Source organism: Melospiza melodia, chromosome 6 (genome assembly GCF_035770615.1).
Source record: "Melospiza melodia melodia isolate bMelMel2 chromosome 6, bMelMel2.pri, whole genome shotgun sequence".
Classification (NCBI taxonomy): domain Eukaryota; kingdom Metazoa; phylum Chordata; class Aves; order Passeriformes; family Passerellidae; genus Melospiza; species Melospiza melodia.
The window spans coordinates 23,028,023-23,046,054 of NC_086199.1; the positions used below are offsets into that span (position 1 = coordinate 23,028,023).

Genomic DNA, 18,032 nt, shown 5'->3' on the forward strand with positions numbered 1-18,032 from the left:
CATGAGACCTAGCTGCTCAGCCTGGCCTGTTTGGTGACTATCTGCAGATGTTGCTGCATCATAACAAAACCCTCTGCTTCTATTCCCTGTGGAGCCTCAGAGCTGGAGGAGTTCAACATAAGCACTGCAGAAACTACTGTGATATTTTCACTTCCTACAACCTCTGCTGAGACAACTGGTTACATTACTGATGCTGCTAAATCAGTAGTAATAAAAGTAATTCCAGCTCCTGTGTGAACAGCTTGAGTGAGGAGAAGATGGGGCCCTGCAGCAGTGCAGAAGTGTGTGTGAGAGGAAAGAAAAATACCCCTCAGAGGTGATTGCCTGCTTCTTGCTTCTCTTACTAGTTACAGTAAGATGCCTTTTTACTTTACACTTCCCTTTCTCTCCATCAGTGGGAGTGTAAAAACCAAAGAAACAGTCACATAAGGAAACTGAAACTAAGACTCAGATAAAGTGGGTTGAGTCAACCAAGGGATCATCACTGGAAAAAACCCAAAGGTCTTCAGTGGGGAAAACACCATCACTGAATTTCTGTAAATATTTGCTGCACCCTAAATTTAACAGCTCTTCTTGTGCTGTTCAGGTCTAGACAGGAAAGAGCTGATGCCCACTGGGACCTGTACAGGGTGTTTTGGCAGACTGGCAGTTTGCTGTGTCGAGGACAAAGCAGGTGAGGGTACCACACTGTGTAACTAAAACAGTTAAATGAGGAGTGGTGTGGCTTCCAATATTGCTGTAGCTCATGTTAAGATGAAGCTCACTGTTTTGGGATTCCCATAGCATATACAGGGTTCCTCTGGGACACTGTAAAATGCTCCATTCAATTCTTCCGCACTCCCTCTCCCTGGTCCTAAGGTTTAGTAAACTCACCTGCTTCTTACTCATTTCTACCTTGTGTCTAAATGAAAAACATAGAATAAGACAAGTGCCCCATCCTCCACTGGATCTGTCAGCATGTTTGCAGGAATCCTGGCTGCTGGATCTTGGGCACTGACTGGCTGCATAGCACAGAAGGAGGCAGCTCTGTATAGCCCTTGCCTGGGTGGTCTGATGTTATCCCTGTGATTAAACTCCTCGGCTGCAAGATTTGGAGCTATTCCTGATGATAGCTGGGACCTGAAATCTCTCACTCTCCCACACACAGAGTCAGAGCTCCCATCAGGTTTCCCCTCCTTCTCTTCCTCCTCCTCTTGGTCAAGCTGGCCAATTCAACACATTCTTCAGCTCCCTAGCATTAATAACTACGAAGTACTACAGCCTGCTAGATATCAACTCCAGCTCCCTTCCATCACCAGGCACTGATAGGGACCTCACACAGATACAGCCTTGCAGAAGAATTTTTACCTTACAGCATGCTTCAGAAAGAAGTAGCATGCTATTTACAAAGAAAAACACTCACATGCATGCAGGAAGCAGCCACCTGGCTCTGGATGTACACACATGCTGTGTATTTTCATGTCCTCCCTGCAGAAAGTCTTGCAATGCAAACACATGGAAATATTTTATGCTAAACACACATGAAATAAAGACTTCAGATTAAAGCCTGGTATAAAAGGAAAAGTAGATAAGCCTGGATAAGCCTTCATCCATCTGTCCATCAAGAAAGGCCAATGGCTTATGCTAGGTACAGGTAAAAAACCCCTCTTAGCTCAGCAGTGCAGAAGTCACAAAGTCAGTGAGATCTCTACATCATAAAATCAAGGCAAGAAAGGCAATAAAGTTCCTCTCCAATGAAATGGGCTTGCTGAACTGTATCCCTCAGGTCTCCTTCCCCAGCTGACTACCAACATACCTGCCTTGTTTCCCCAATAGTACTGTCACCATCCTAGGCTCATGAGAGCCAATGGGCAAACTGAACAACAACATTTCGGGAAACTGAAAAACTGTTTTACCATGCACCATTAACCACTACACTGCACACATTGACAAAGACATAATCACTCTGTAAAAATAATTAGCAAACATCCAATTGACATAACTAGGGAAATCACCAATTTCAGATACTTGGTTCCTCACAAGTGTCTCAGAAACCCCCTTATCATAACGAAAAGACTGACTACAGTTATGCTATGTGACAAAGAAAATCCCATAAACATGGAAGCAGCAGCACAGCACATGCTCTTCAGTATAAAAGGTCAGTTCAGATCAATGGCCCAGCAAACTGACTATCCTGTCTGACATGTTTCAGAAGATGAAAACAATTTTGGTTTCCATGCATATAACAAACGTCTTATTGATAAGGCAAATAATTTTTTATTTCCGTAAGACCTAGGGATCTATCATTTGCAAAATGCTCATTATTCTGTCTGATGAAACTATGGCCTACTAATTTTTCAGCCTTAACAGTATCTCATTTTGGGAAGTTTCAGAAGGTAAATTCTGTGACAATAACTATTCACTTTTACTATAACTTTTTACTCCAATATCTTCCTGCTAAACTGAATATCCTCCTCATATTACGAGAAACATGAATAAAATAAACCTTATTTACCTTGTCTTTCATTGCTCTATGTAATTCCTTCACACTTACCTCCTCCCTCAAAAAACTTTGTTTTCACCATCTCATTAAAATAGCATTTGCAGTCAATCATTTTAAACAGTTATTTTTCCTAAATTCACTTTAGAAATGTCACCCAGAAGTGAAAACAGTTTTGAGGGAGGTTGTAATTGGTGCTTACACTAAACATAATATATTTTATCTTGTTCCTTAAACACACTAATCATTTTTCTTTGCTGACTTTACTGCTTAACTCAAAACAGGTATCTGCACTGAGTTTTCAATGAAATTATTTTTTTCTTCCCTAAAGAAATAAAGTTTAGATTAATCATTCAAGAGGTCAAAATTATTGCTTATCATATAGTCAGTTAATTACAAACACTGAACTTCATCTGCCAGTGTCTTGCCTAATTAAGGCAGCTCTTAGATTTCTACTAGTTTTACTCATAATAATCAAAAAAAGAAGGGAAACATAGTGATAAATTACCAGGAGGTAGGCTCAAGTTTAAGTTTACAGCACACACCTAACTTCATTGTAACTGAACACGAGACTCTTGCAGCCCACATTACACTGAAGGTAACAAGAAATTACCCCATGTAGTAAAAATGAGCTGTACAAACATGGATGAACACTACAGAGTAGTTCACCTACTGTAAATTCACACCCTATATTACCTGGCAATTATTTGCTTTTAAGCTCATTCTTTAAGTAATAAAATGCCTTATTAATGCCCTTATGAACCCCCTCCTTACAAACCTGTAATTTTACACTGGATCATGTACATCCTGTATTATGCATTTTCAGTTATCCCCTTGCTATGGCAAACTGACTATTATTTTTTTTTGTTTACTTCTTATCTGTTTTTGATCTGTAATAAAACTTCCTTTATCATCCTACAGACACCTGTCCATCTTAACAGTACTTGATGAAAGCTTGTCAAAAACCTTTTTGGAAGTTTGAATATGAACAAGCTAAACTGAGTGCTGTTTTTCTCAGTTCAAAGAACTCTAATAGATAGTACATAATAGATAGGACATAAATAATTACTGACTTTCTTTTGGCCATTGGAGATCAGATACCTCCTTATTAGCCTACTCAGCCTCTGCATTACCAGGTTAATGCTGGACCCTCAAAGGCACATTTACCACAGAGATCTCTGTTGCTTGCTCCCAGACACATTGGGTAGCTAATGAGAGGGACACCCTTCTATTTTTTGATGCTGTAGAGTAACTATAGTCAGACTGCACATACTGCAAAAATCAGGCAGCGTCTGAAATGTACAGTATGGACAGAGGTACCTAACTCCCACTGCTGTCATGATCTCAAAATGAGCTTTTTTATTAGACAAAAAATCAAAATAGTAGAAATACACAACCTAATGAAAGGCAAAGTGTTCCTACACACTTTGTGTGACTGTCTGTGAGGACTGAAACCTGAGTACAACAGAACAAAACTGCACATCAGTAAGGCTTTACCTTCCTACATCTCCATCTCTCATATGCTAAGAATTGTATATGTTATGAGTATCTGTGTGAAGTTCCTTTCTGATCTTCCAGAAGAGAATAAAACGGTCCAAACAAAAGAGAAAGCTGATGTAAACACAAAAATCTTGTTTTCTTCAGAGAACAGATCTTAAACATCTTTTTCAAAGTTCATCAGATACTTAAAGTTTTCCCTTTGGACATTAGTACTTTAGTAGTAAAAAATAAAGTAGTATCAATAATATAAAAAAAATTATATCAATATAAAAACCTCAACATTAAACTAATTTAATACATAGACTAGAAAACAATAGTTTAAAAGAGGAAACACAAAACAGGTGCTTTAGGCATGAGTAGAAAACAGTGAAGAACAGCAGGGACTGGAGAGGGACAGAGGTGGATTCCCAACCAGAATGACACCATTCCAAGCACAGCTGCTGAGGCTGCATTCTTGGGAACCCCAGAGACCCACACTACTGTATGGATACCAGAAGCAATTCTCACAAAAACAGGAATGGAAAACAAGCTTCCCAGCTGCTCTTGGAAAGAGGCATGTATTCAGAGCACCCCAGCCTACAAGACACAGCTTGGTGCAACACAGGGAACCAATGCATTCAACTCTCACATAGAAGTTCTTGCCCTTGGGGGAAAAAACCCAAAACACACAAACCAAAAACCCCCACAAAAATACAGTCCACAGTAACACCAGTATTTTCAAGTCACTCTTTCATATACCCCCTCCAAATAAATGGTCCTATCTTATCATGAAACATAATTAAATCCATATATCAAGTCCTTTTTGTACCAGCCAGGTACTTTCCAGCAAGGTAGACTAACTCCAAGTTTCTGGAATGGCTTTAAACAAATGTACTATTTTTATTATTAGATAAGTAATGTTCTAATCTTCATGCCAATTTATTTAAGACTGCTTTTTAAAAAAAAATACCATCATATTTCAAGTTGTTTAAAGTGGTTTTACAGAAGTGAAAAGGGGGAAAACAATTCAGAGTTTCCTGTCTAGAAATGTATAGAAAAGTAATGCCTTGTTTAATTAAGTGATCCTGATATGAGCCCTTTCTCTCCTCTCCTCTCCATTTTCCACCCCTTAATTCTCCTGTCCTAAAGCCATCAGTTCCATAACCCAGAACCCTCAAACCCTCCCATCTCAAGCCTTTCCCTCTTTCATCTCATACCAATAGTCTTTGACTTCCCAGTTCTCTCCAGGTGTTTACTAAATCCTCTCCCACTTGTTTCTCTGTCTCATCTGTCCTTGCCTTCCCCCTTGCTGGTTCAGGCCAAATCCTGGTCTGCCCAAATCTAAAACCATGTAGCACACCCAGGTAGCTTCAATAGTACCTGCTGTTCTGCAAATCACTTTCCAAACTGCCAGCCTACTCTGCAATTCCTGCACTTCTATTGACTCAATGTCCCTGCTTCCAATGTACATCCATGCCTAGCAGTTCAAAGTCAGATATCCTGGTTCCAGGTCCCTCAACAATAAGCCCAAGCCTTGCTGCCCTACTGTTGTGTTTTATTGTATGCTGATACCTCTTACTGCCCTTGTTGTCTTGGCAGCCCTGTCTTCTCACAAAATCCCTGGGCTCTTCTTGCAAGACAGGATTTAAAATCCAGGCCGGATCAAAAAATAATCAGAATGACTCTTTAACAACTGACAGAAGAGCAAAATATGTCCATGTGAAAGAAAAAAAAAAGCAGAAGTAGTAACTGCATGCTTTAGTTATTGTACACTGGGCCTTGCAGCTACATCTGAACCTTACAAAACATCACTGTTTCAAGTGTGCTTAAAAATAATGGTCTCGGTTTAGAAATTGCTATGTGCCAAAAATTCAGTACTGAAGAAACAGATTGCCTTAAAAACTATTCTCAACTAAATTCAAATTTTCATACTAAGCAAACTTCAGATTCAGATTTCATCTTTCCAAAGGCATAATTTAAAAAACAGGGCCAGAAAAATCTCAGTAGAAAGCAGATGTCTAAAACTGAATGGACACAGGCTCAGGAAGGAAATTCTTTGTCAGATAGAACTCCAGCTCTAAACTTCTCATTGGCTAAAGAATTCCTTTCTACACTGATCTTTTTCATGATGACAGAAGATGACAAAGACATAACCCAACATGTTTCTATATTTCACTACTGAAACAAAGTCTGTGCAAACACTGCATAGTTGAACACAAAATAAAGCAGAGTGACAAAATCAGCAGTGTCTAGGAGCTGAGTGTCTATTGTCTGCTTGTTGCAAAGCAAATTAGCACCATCATTTTCCTACTATCCAATTCCCACCTCTTCTGTGGGTAAGTATCTTGGAAGAATCCAGAAGCAAAAGCAATGCAGACACATTTACTGCAGCCAATACATTTCCAGGCTATCCATGCACTTCACAGCCACTTTCACTCCTGAGTGTACCCACAGAGACTGACTGCCGGCTAAACAGGTTTCAGCTGCCACCAGAGTATATGCTCCTTTGTCACCCAACACAGCTGTGCTCAGGAAACTGCACTGGCCTTCCCAGGCAGATCTTTCTGAATTCCCCTCTTAACTCCTCCTTTTATACTTTGCAATTCATCTAGGAGTAACTAGCCATGGTAGGAATACAGGAGTTTAGGAATAATTTCATTTTTGCAGCTACACAAATGGCTGCAAGAAGACACAATGAGTTCTCTAGACCGACCTAACAAACCACAAAGTTGAAGTAGAATGGCTAATGAATGACTTTAGGGAAAAAAAAATCTATTAACTTGTTTTTCAAAATTCTTTTCTGGAAAGACTGAAATGAAATAGACACGTTTCAATTTTTTCCTCCCCGAGTACTTGTTTAGATAGTATCTTCTATCCAAGGAGGTAGTTTCCATCATACACTTAGCTTTCAACAAATCAGTGTTTCCTGAATGAAAATGTTTCACCATCAAAGTTTTTGAACAGTTTTACTGACAATATTTCACTTAAAACCAGCTGAGAACCAGACTGATAGCTCTAAGTATTACTAGACAAGCAAACAAGAACAAATTGTCTAAATAGGATCTGGCCTTATGCAAGAGCAGGCCTCAGCATCACCAGTACAGCTGGTGCTCACAGACTCCTGAGTCCATCAACAAGATGAGACTTTATTATTTGACATATTCTTTAAAAATTAAAGGCCTATCTGCAAAGAAAAATCTATTCAGCTTCCTAAAGTTATAAATGTAGCCCACATTTTGAAATATATTTCCAATAGCATACCTAGTTATTCAAAATCTAAACACAATAAAATTTAAAGAAGCAAAGAAGCAAATACCAGCAGCTGTTGCAACTATTAAACATGCCTCAGAAAACTCAGGAAAATATAACCATTAAAACAGTAATTCCAAAATACAAGAATCAAACTAAGACATTCAAATCCTCTGTCTCCAGCAAGTTACAGAAAAAAAAATTACTGTCCAAGGCTAAGTGCCTATGCTAGAAAATCTGCAGTTGGCATCTTAATTAGCTGAGAAGTGTTCAATTTGAACACCTTTGATGAGTTCAACTATAGCATATTATAAAGCAAGAAAAATGTTTCTGTGTAGCCATTTAGGACATAATTCAACATGAAACAAGAAACCAAGTGGAATGCTACCAGAACTCAATCATGTATCACCATGTTTGACAAAAGGATTATCATGCTAGTAAGTATTTCATTCTGTCTTTACAGTGTTATTGGAATATAGAATTTACATCAGAACCCATTCTGCAGACTTTCATTGCCAACACTGTAATGACACACTGGAGGAGCAAGGAAGCAAACTGCATGGAAGCACAAATCTGAGAAGACTTTGGTCTATTATCTAGTAAGACAAAGCACAGATTCCATTTTTTGTAACATATTTTCTAATCCTCTGCCTTTTCTCCTATGAAATGACTTCAAGACATTCTTGTCAACTCATAGAAAAATGCAAATTTTGGTGTTTGTAAGCACTTTGAAACAACAGGACAGAGATGAATTTTCATGACATTTACAGCATGCAGCCTATCTCAGCCAGTCTAGTGCTCACACAGAACTTCTCCCTTGCACAGGGACTCTACTTCAGTGCTTACATACCTGCTGTGTAACGAGGCTGACGTGGCTTGGTGGGGAATGCTGGCAGGCTGCTTGTTTTTCTGCCAGCTGCTGCAGTTCTGCTGCTGCCACAGCGTGTCCTGCATCCTTGTGCATCCTGGCTGAGCCCATGCACGGCCCGCTGGAGCTGCGATGGAGACCTACCAAACAAACATTGCAATGTGCTCCATGAGCAAGTGTCAGACCCTCAGCCTGCTGATCACAGACACACAAAAGCAGATAAGACACCTAGAAGAACACAGAATAGACATATTCTGCATGGGTATTGCCCAAATGAACAATTAGCAATTCCAAACCCGTATGCTCTTTATTACAATGTATCTAATGGCAGCCAATTAGAGATGTTGGCAGCTCTTACCCAAGTTAAAACTGCAGTTTGCCCTTAAAACCAAATGGATCTCTTTAAGTAAGCTACTCAGTTAGGAAGTAAGATGTATTTTAATGCTTGAGGGGTTGTCAATATATACACAGCAACCCTAGCAAATATGTGCTGACCCTGACACACAACCTAGAACAAATAAATACTATAAAAATACAAAATTAGTATTATCAGGAATCACAACTGTTAGCATGTATGTGGTTCCCAAAAGTTTCCCAATAGATTACAGTCTGCATGCAAATTCCTACTGTTTCTACTATGCTTCAGGTTCTTTACACTCTAAAGCTGCATTGCTTAAGTGAGTACTATGACAGCATGATAGATCTCTACATTTTGGTTTTGGGATACCCTTGGATATGGCAGTGCTAAAACACCCTAGAGGACGAGATATTGTAATGATTCATTCAGATCCTTTTCTGGAGGTCTTGACACACCTTTAAGTATTCAACACTTATGAGGCTTCATTACAATATTTCTCTGTTTGATAGACAACCAGAGTACTAAGAACAGCACATAGACTGAGACAGAACTTCTGCTAATGAAAACAACATTAAACCCACTAAAGACAGATGAGCTCAGTAGCATAATAAAGAAAATATACAGTACTTAATTCCACAGCTCTTTTTGAACAAGTTCAAAGGCCGAGTTCAAAGCACAAGGCTGAGGGGAGACCATATCACTACAACTACCAGAACAGAGGTTTTTTTGAGGTAGAAGTCAGCCCCCTCTCCCAAATAACAAACAACAGGACAAGAGGAAATGACCTCAAGTTGTACCAGGGAAGATTTAGATTGAATACTAGGAAAAAGGATTGTCAAGCACTGAACAGGCTGCTAGGTAGCAGCTGAGTCAGAAACCACAAAGATACTTAAAAGACATGGAGTAAATGGAGCTCTTCGGAATCTGGTTAATGCTGGACTTGGTAGCATTAATTGTTTGACTTGGTGATCTGAAAGGTCTTTTTGAACCCAAATGATTATATGATTGCCTGTTCATTTGGTCAATAAAAGGGCATCTGCCTATCAAGGGCTGCATCCTGTACTCCTGCTTTCTGTAAGAAATTTAGCACCATCCAACAACTCAATTCTGGAAATGTAAAATTTCTACATATTCCCCAACAGAAATTTCCACAGTCTCTGTACTGAACTAGCAGGTTATTATGAATCCCAGAGCACTCACCTATTTTTGCAGAGGGTATTTGGGACAATCTTTGGCTGTAGATTTGAACAGCTCTCTGAAAAGATGAGAATGGGCCAATGGTGTAGTTACCAGAACGACGATGTAACCCTGCAAGGCTACAAGTCTCAGTGGACACCGAGTTTGTGAGGACAGAAGAGCTGTCAGGAGCTGTGCTCTGCAAGGAGTGCAGTGGGGGCGGGGACTGAATCAGTCTGGGACCAGCTGGAGGAGCCGGCAGTGAAGGCTGACCAGACACCTTTGGATTTTCAGAGGCTGCAGGCTGAGATGGCATGCAAGAACTGGAACTTCTCTGCAACGTGGCACCAGGAACAGAGGAAGAAGCATCAGGAGGGCTGCACTGAGGTAATTTCACTTCGGCATTTAAGGAGAAGGTGAGTCCTTCTGCAACTATACAAAGATAATGAACATACTTTATGAGGAAAATCTGCTTTTTAGGTCCTTTGAGAATATCAACACATCAAATGCCTGCACTCAGACCCACGGAAGCCAAAATGACCTCATCTACCAGCAGAGACAAGAAGAGGCTCTACATGATAAATACCTCCTTTCAAAGCCTGCCATATCTAGATCATCCCCCCCAGGGAGGGGCAGCTAACTCTTTGCCATTACCTACTCTGCAGTATCTTGTGTTTAAAAGTACAAACTGGGCATTCGGATCTCTGTTTGAACCCAAAGGTTCCAACCTTTCTTTAAAACAGTATATGCAGTCAATTTTTTTTTTATGATTATTTAAGTCAGTTCACTTACAGCTTGATTTAGCTTCTTTGGGTTTACAGCCTTTTAGTGCTCCTTCTGCAGACAAATCTGCAACTGAACTTTTGGAGTGATCACCTTTTATGTTTTTCACCATCTCAGGATGCTCTACAACAAAATCAAGGAGTTAGGAAGTAGAACAATGCAAATCACTAGAACAATGCTGCAGAATTTACCCTTGCTGTGATTGACTATTGCTAATACTTCCTGTAGAGCACAGAACCTCATTGATGACAATTATGCTGTCATGTATAGTAGCATGGACTACTAGATACATATGGCTAGCACACTCTTCCTTCCATAGAATGTGTAATTAGGCTCAAATATACAGTCTCTGCCCTCCAATGGATACACTCACTGCAGGCAGCAAAATTTAAGATCTTGATTTCATTAATCCCTTACTTTGATTTCAGGATTCTCTGTTCATTTCAATTCTTATTGCCTTCAGTTTGCACATTTTCAATTCAGTCATGAAGTACCATATCTAGCTCCTTAAAAATACCAGTCTAAGTTCAACCCATTTCACTTCAGGAAAAGAAGGCAGTAGTGAAGCTACTCTAGTCTTCACATAAGACTGAGCTAAAAAAGAACAAAAAAACCAAAAATATATGTAACCTCAGAAAACCCGAGTAATATTGTGGAGAGGTTGTTCTCTTTTCATAGACATAAATTAAACTAGATTTGTCTGGACAACATCATCTCAGAACTGCCTCCAAAACTTACCACCTTGGGGCTGCTTCTCTAACTGGTGACTGCTGTTGCTGTGTTTTGTGGTTGTGGATTTTGTTCCTAGGAAGACACTTGCTGATTTGTTTTTCTGTGTGTAAAAAGTCAGTACTTCCTCCAGGTCACTTTCACTGCAATAAGGAGAGAAGAATGGATGCAGAGTGAGGACACAGCTTTTCTGCATTCGTGTAACGATCAAAGACAATAAACAAAAAGGAAACTGAAGAGTGGAGTGGGGCAAAAAAAACGTGACACTTGACAAGCTAACGATTTGCTCAGTTCTACAGGGTAAGAGCAAAAGGAAGGCAACATGCCCTGGTTAAACCTGAGATTCCCACTAAAATACCATCTTCTTATGCAGTAGGAAATCCCAGGCATTCAGGAGCCCTCCTAGGATAAATAAAGAGCAAGTGAATACTTCGAACACATCTGGGGAGATGAGCTCAACATGAGAAATTCCATTCACAGCTAAATTTGTCAATCTTCTGCAGGTGCTCTTTAGAATGAGCAGCTATTTTCTCATCAGAGAATTCAGCACAGTCTCTGTTTCATAGTCACCATTAGTAGTTTCTGTTCAGCAGTAGGGGGAGAAGAGGAAAGAAGGCAAAAGCTTGTTAATTAGCCAAAACTGCAGGACAACCAGAACAGTCAATATTTTTGGGAAACTCACAAAACTCGCATATGTTTCTCATTTTCCTTACAAGAACGAAGTGGGACAGCCCCAATATCCTAAACATCTATTGGTCCCAAACCAGTATCAGTTACTTGGCCATTCTTATTAGAGCTTGTGCAAGTTGTAGTTCTGGTTGTTGCGTATCTGAAATGGTTTCCTTTTGCTTCATAGTGTTGCCTCAGCATCAGCAAGTAGCTGTATGGCATGGCAAAGACCAAAGCAAGTACTCTAGTGCCATCAACACTACAAGAAAATGTAACACAGGAGTATAAAGTAGCAGAGCAGCAGTTAGAACCTTTCAAAATATCCTCTGAATATCACAATTGTAACTAGCCTTAGCTAGTTTAAGCTTTGGTAAAAACCAGGTCTAAAGCTGATACACTGAAGTTTGCAGTATGCCCTGAAGATCCAAACTTCACTTTTATTCTGGGAGGAAAAGTGAAAAGGAAATCCAAGAATGAGAAGTTGTATGTAGAAAGTTGCTTTAAGCTTTTAAATGAATTTATCAGTATGTATGTGTTTTTACAATGCACTGAGGATGTTTAGAATCAGTGGTCATAGCATACATACAACTAAACACAATCACATCAACGTGATACCAAAGTTAGAGTCAATAAGACCATCTCAATTAAGAAGCAACATTTATTACCCCATTTTCTCCACTATTGCATTCACTGTACTGCAGAATGAACACTTGAACTGGAAATCTATCCCCTTTGCTTGGTTCCAAATGACTTGCTCACTGATTTAAGTTTGAAGCACCATGCCAAGTAGTGTCAGATATCAGAGTTTTCAAACACAGCTCATACTTCATAAGAAGCAGAAAGATCATCCCTAGAAATCATGTGATCATGGGCAAGCTATTCTATATCACTCACTCACACAACCCAGCAAAAATCTCCAGCCCCAGCCTAGACTGTGCATCAGGCCATGATGGCATGGTAGTCAATAATATCAAAACAGAAGAATTTGCAGATCAGTTCCATGCAGCCATCTCTTATCATTTCTGTTGCAAAAGGGAAAATTACCTGCCTGGAACACAACAGATATTTAATGGCCAGAATGTTCAGAGACCCAAAAGCCTGGGCCCACATAATATGCATTTCTAGCAAGAGCAGTAGATCTATGGTGTATGGCAGTCAGGCATCTTTATCTGAAGATTTTTCTGCAATCCTGTAAATCTGTTGCAGTAATGACTCCATCAATTATATTAGCAAAAGGTAAAATACTTGTTTTCATAAGAATGTATCAAGACAGACTGTGAAACCACCTGAACTTAGGATGCCTCAGCTACCACCCACTTCTAACAATTCACTATTAGTGCTATCCAAAGAGAGAAAGAAAGAACACTTTAACAAGCAGTCACACAAAAGAAGTGACCATAATCTTCACAGAAAAAAAGAAGATGGACGTGGAAAAGGCAGGTAAACTCTGTCCAGATATTGACTGGGGTTCTTGCCTATATAGGCATGTCATATATTAACCAAATAACAGAGTCAAGAATAATTGCTTTTTGTCCTCGAGAATCAGAGATTTTGAAAACATAATTGTGATTCACTGAATAATTTCAGACCTCTCCATAGTTAGATAGTTATAATACCATTGTTTTTCATACAATGCTACAGGCCCTAAGGAATACTCAACTATTTTCAAAATATGCTTCTTAGCAGACTTTTTAAAGTTTAAAGCAGATAGAGGGCACCGATAGAAAATGCTGCTTTTCCATTGTGAAAGTAACTGCTTGAACTGAACTGCCTTAGCAGGCCTAACTCCCTTCCTTGCTCATTTCAGAAAATCCAGACCTGGAAAATTCCTGAAGAGAGGCAGCAAGCATGAGATTTGTTTCTGAGAGCAGAAACTTGAGTCAGAGCTGTAACAACTGTTCAACCACAGCAGCTCCAGATCATCTGAGCAGCAGTTCTAGTTTCACTCTCCTTCTGAAGTACTGCCTTATTTGGTCCAGCATCAGAGGAGAGGAAACCATTAACTCACCAGCAGCAGTTTGAAATTTACAAAGGCCAGGGCAACCACTGCTGTCCTTTGGGAAGTGAACTTGATGGTCAAAACATCTACTGTATGTTCTTCCCTATGCACCAGATGCTGATGTTACAAGTGTTTGGTTGCTGGAAGAGACAAGAGAAGACAAGCTCTCTGTCCCTCAGCAGGAAAAGGTCTTACAGTTAATAAAGGTATGTAGAGGCTTTAGATCAATCAAGTCATCTTTAGAACAAGTCTTCAAGGCTGAAAGATCATTTGTCAAGGGGAATAAAATCTATTCCTACCTTGCTCTGGCAATGAAGTTTTCAAAATCTTGAGGATTCACTCCCTCCTCCTCTTCCTTTTTTGATTGTTTCTGAACCATCAGCTCTGTTTCCTGTTAAGAAGCAGTATCAGTAAGTGTCTCTATGTTCCATGGCACAGTTCCCAGAATACAAAATCCAATTCCATAGGAGCTAAGAAAAAATGAACGTTGCTACATGCAACAACATGAATAAATATAGACAGCCCCAGAGACAGCATCCTAAGCACACACTAAAGTCCATTCCTCCACCTGATACAAATGATCTGCTGAGAAAAGATCAAGTCTTCAAAAATGTGTGCTGTTCCTTCAACTACCCTCTTTGCTAGAACATAAGGAAGTATGGAAGGGAAAATAAATTAAATCATTCATTACAGATATTGGGTCCCCTCTCCATTTTGTTGTTCCTACCACAGAGCTCCTCCAAACAGCTTTTATCAATGCATTTGTCCCAGAAGTAGACAGACAGAAGGAGGGAAAAAGTATAAAATTAATCTTAAAGAAACTGAAGGATATCTGTAGAAAAATCAACAGATTTTCTACTATAAACTAGTAGTTCTCTTGAGTTAATTTCTTCTGTCAAGCAGCAAATTGAGGGCTTACAGACATACCAAAACCCCACTGCTTTAGCAAAGACTAAAAGTAAAATAGTACAGCCTATGGCAAATGTGCCTATACACTGAAATATACTGGAATAAATGATAAGCCTTTGTGGGTGAAAATTGGAGCAAATTTTCAGATACAGTCTATTTTACACCAGTAGAACAGGTTGGCACTAGAGGTTGGATTGATACAAACATATCTGTTCCTTAGAAAAACCTTCAGACCTGTCTGAAATACCAGTACCAGTTTAAAAACTTTATCTGATCAGACTTGACCTCCACTTCATTTCTTCCTGTTGTTACCCTGAGCATTCCCAGGAAAAAAGGGTCAGGTACATATTTTAATACATAATTCAAGACAGGGAAGTTAAAGTCAGTTTGGGACATCTTTACCATTTACTACTTAAGTAAATGTCTGGATAATATGTGATGGGTTTAACTTAATTTACTGGAGCTGTATTATTCTGTGTCATTATAGCTGATATACAATGGCAAGTATTGAATTTGCCATTTAATATATTAAATCTACTCATATTAAAACTGAAGTTACAAGTCAATGAAAGAAGTCTGTATGCTGGAATCTGAAATCAAAAAGCCTCACAGCCTAACAGTTTCTCAAGGGTTTAAACACATATGCCCTGAAACCTCAAGTGATGTGTTCTCACTTGTTTTAACTGAGAAAATATGTTTATGCACTGATTTATTACCAGCTACAAAGCTTTATTTTGTGAATTTACTCAAGAGTTAGCAGAAAATCCTATGTTTGAATACAATTTGAGTGGAAATTATATCCAAAGCAGTTGCATTCTTCACTCACCACAGAGCCACCCAAGTGCTTTGTGGTTCCTCCTAACAGAGTACTTCAGTGAGCATTAGGCATACAAGGCACTCCCTGGAACAGACCTGGTTCAATACCAACCTTGATTAGACAGATCAAGTTACCAGATGTCAGTTCTGACAAGGCAATGTAAGTGAACATCCTCTCCTAACGAGTAGAAGCTTGAAGGCCTCTGCACAGCTGCCTCTGAAAGCTGAATTTCAATTACCCTTGTTCTAACACTGAAGAAATGCTAGGGGGCAAAGGAAAGGGGAAGCTGTCCTTGCAGGAGGAAGATTAGGTTGAAACCACTATGTTAAAAACAACACCACCTACATCTAAAGATGTGAAAATTGTTTAAATTAGGATCCACAACTCCTTTACACTGAGCATGCAGAGTACATTACTACAGATATGTAGCAGTCTCTCAGTATAGCAAGTAAATAGTAAAATACATATTTCATGCTGTTCTGCATAAAACATCTTTAAAGAAGCCCCATAAAAATAAGAAGTGGGAAGAGGCATTACAAAGCATTAGAATCAAAGGCAAGGCAAAGAAAAAGCACACTGCCAGTTAAATTCCACTTCATTTCAGCACTTCTTTTTATGCACGTAATTACTGGCCTGCACATATTATGTAATAATATTGTTGTCTATCTGACAATTTCAACAAAGTACCATTGTTGGATGCACAGCTGCAAGCAGATCATGTAAATAACAGAAGAGTGCCCTTGAAACAGCCTGCACGAAACACTTTGTAAGAAGAAAAGAGGAACCAAAGAACCCATTTCAAAAAGTGTAAGTCACCTTGTTGTAGCAGATGATGAACTCGCCCAGCTGGCGAGCCAGGATGCGCCGCCTGTCCGTCAGTCCCACGTGACGGCTGGGGAGCAGCAGCCTCAGAGACGGCCGCAGGTTGCTGGCAGCTCGCTTCAGAAAGCGGATGATGAGGTCCTGCAAGCAAGAGATGGAGTTAACAACGTGCTGTCTGCAAGGTGTGGGGAGAAGAGAATAGAGACACTACATCAGCTAAGGACTGGCAGGAACTATACACATTGTCCTGAGAAAATGAGCTGAAACTGGCAGGCAAAGGCATTCTGCAATATGCACTTTTAATACAGCCCTATAAATCCAATGTGGGGGAGAAAAACAGTGGTGTATCTTGCCTGAAGTGGGTCAGAATTTTGAACACTTAGGAAGTGTTTGTCTCAAAAGCATAGCAGATAAAGGAAAAAACAACCAATCAGCAAAATGCAGTGACACAGCTGTAAAGTCCAGTATCTCAGGAGAATGTTTCCAAAATCCCACATGCAATGTGTTAAAGGTGGCCAGTGGAAAGTGCACTGACATAAAATTCTCTCAGCAGTACCACAGGAAAGGGGATCTTGGTCAGATATCTCCACTACAGTGGGTAGCCCCATTTCATCATTTTTCAACTACGTGCTATTGCCACATCCTCTCCACAGCACTAGATGTCTACATCTATAGCCATGTAATTCCAGTCCCTCACCAGGTCTGTTTGACCTCTGGTGGGGGAAACATATGGCAAGGCAGATCCTAAGGCAAGATGCATCCTGTGGGTGTTTTGAACCCTTTCTGTCTCGCCTCTGGATTTGCTTTTGCTCAGGAGCTCTGCTAATGCATAAATGAGCAGCCTCACAGCCAAACTATTGGATTTCACAGCTCGCCTCTCACTGCCATTACTCCAGGCTGGTTTGATCTGTTATTTTAAACATTAGTCTTTACAGTACAGCAGACAAAGTGACTCTCAAAAAGCCCGTTTTAATTTCCACTTGGAAAGAGCAGAGGTAACATTTTCCACTGAGTTGAATGATTATTCTTGACACACAATTTTATCTCTGAACTACATTTTCCCTGCAACACACACTCAGTGAGAATATATGCAGAAAGCTCAAGAGCCTACTGTACAAAGCTCTTTTAGGAAGGTTTGTGAAAGGATCCGGGATTGCTGTGCCTTTTAAAATGCATATATATCAAACACAGGACTTCAAAATACTGCCTTGAAAAGTCTATCACTTTTGCTTTCTCTTCTCACTGGCTTTTACTTTAATTTCCTCTATCTAGAATGCAAGTAAGATTCATAAACACAGATGTCTGGATATATTACAACAGTACATAAGAGAAAAAGCTTAACTGGGTACCTGTTCTATTTGAATAGACGAAGGCTTTGCTTAATGCAGCACAAACCAGATCCTAATAAGTACTCTCAAAGAATCTTCTAGAGAAGAATTCAAGAGCAGGTAAGCTCAGAAATCTCAGCATGAGATCTGAGGAGCCTGAATGTCAACAGAGTCTAGTCATTAAGACCTGTCTATCATTGCTCTGAGGTCTGTTAGCAGTCCTACCACATGGGTATATTAAAAATACAGCACTGGCAGCCAGACAAAGATGAACAACCATCATCACAGTTGGACTTCTGTACTTGCAAGAATAGGAACTGACTTCAAATGTCTCAAGGTAGATTCCAACTTGGCTTTTCAGCCTGGC

General features: G+C 39.7%; 1 protein-coding gene across 8 annotated transcripts in view; it reads right to left on the bottom strand.

The window, feature by feature from the left end:
- The window catches only part of TTLL5 (tubulin tyrosine ligase like 5), a 127,003-nt gene that overhangs the window by 60,438 nt on the left and 48,533 nt on the right, over positions 1–18,032 (bottom strand). For all 8 annotated transcript variants that reach the window (XR_010028298.1, XR_010028299.1, XM_063160257.1 and 5 more), the window contains 6 exons: positions 16,332–16,478; positions 14,089–14,180; positions 11,131–11,264; positions 10,402–10,515; positions 9,634–10,041; positions 8,058–8,215 (listed from right to left, as the gene is read on the bottom strand). Coding sequence is in view for 6 of the 8 variants with exons in the window: in XM_063160257.1 (XP_063016327.1) it covers positions 8,058–8,215; positions 9,634–10,041; positions 10,402–10,515; positions 11,131–11,264; positions 14,089–14,180; positions 16,332–16,478 (1,053 nt within the window). In the remaining 2 variants the exon portion in view is untranslated. The remainder of the gene's footprint in view (positions 1–8,057; positions 8,216–9,633; positions 10,042–10,401; positions 10,516–11,130; positions 11,265–14,088; positions 14,181–16,331; positions 16,479–18,032) is intronic.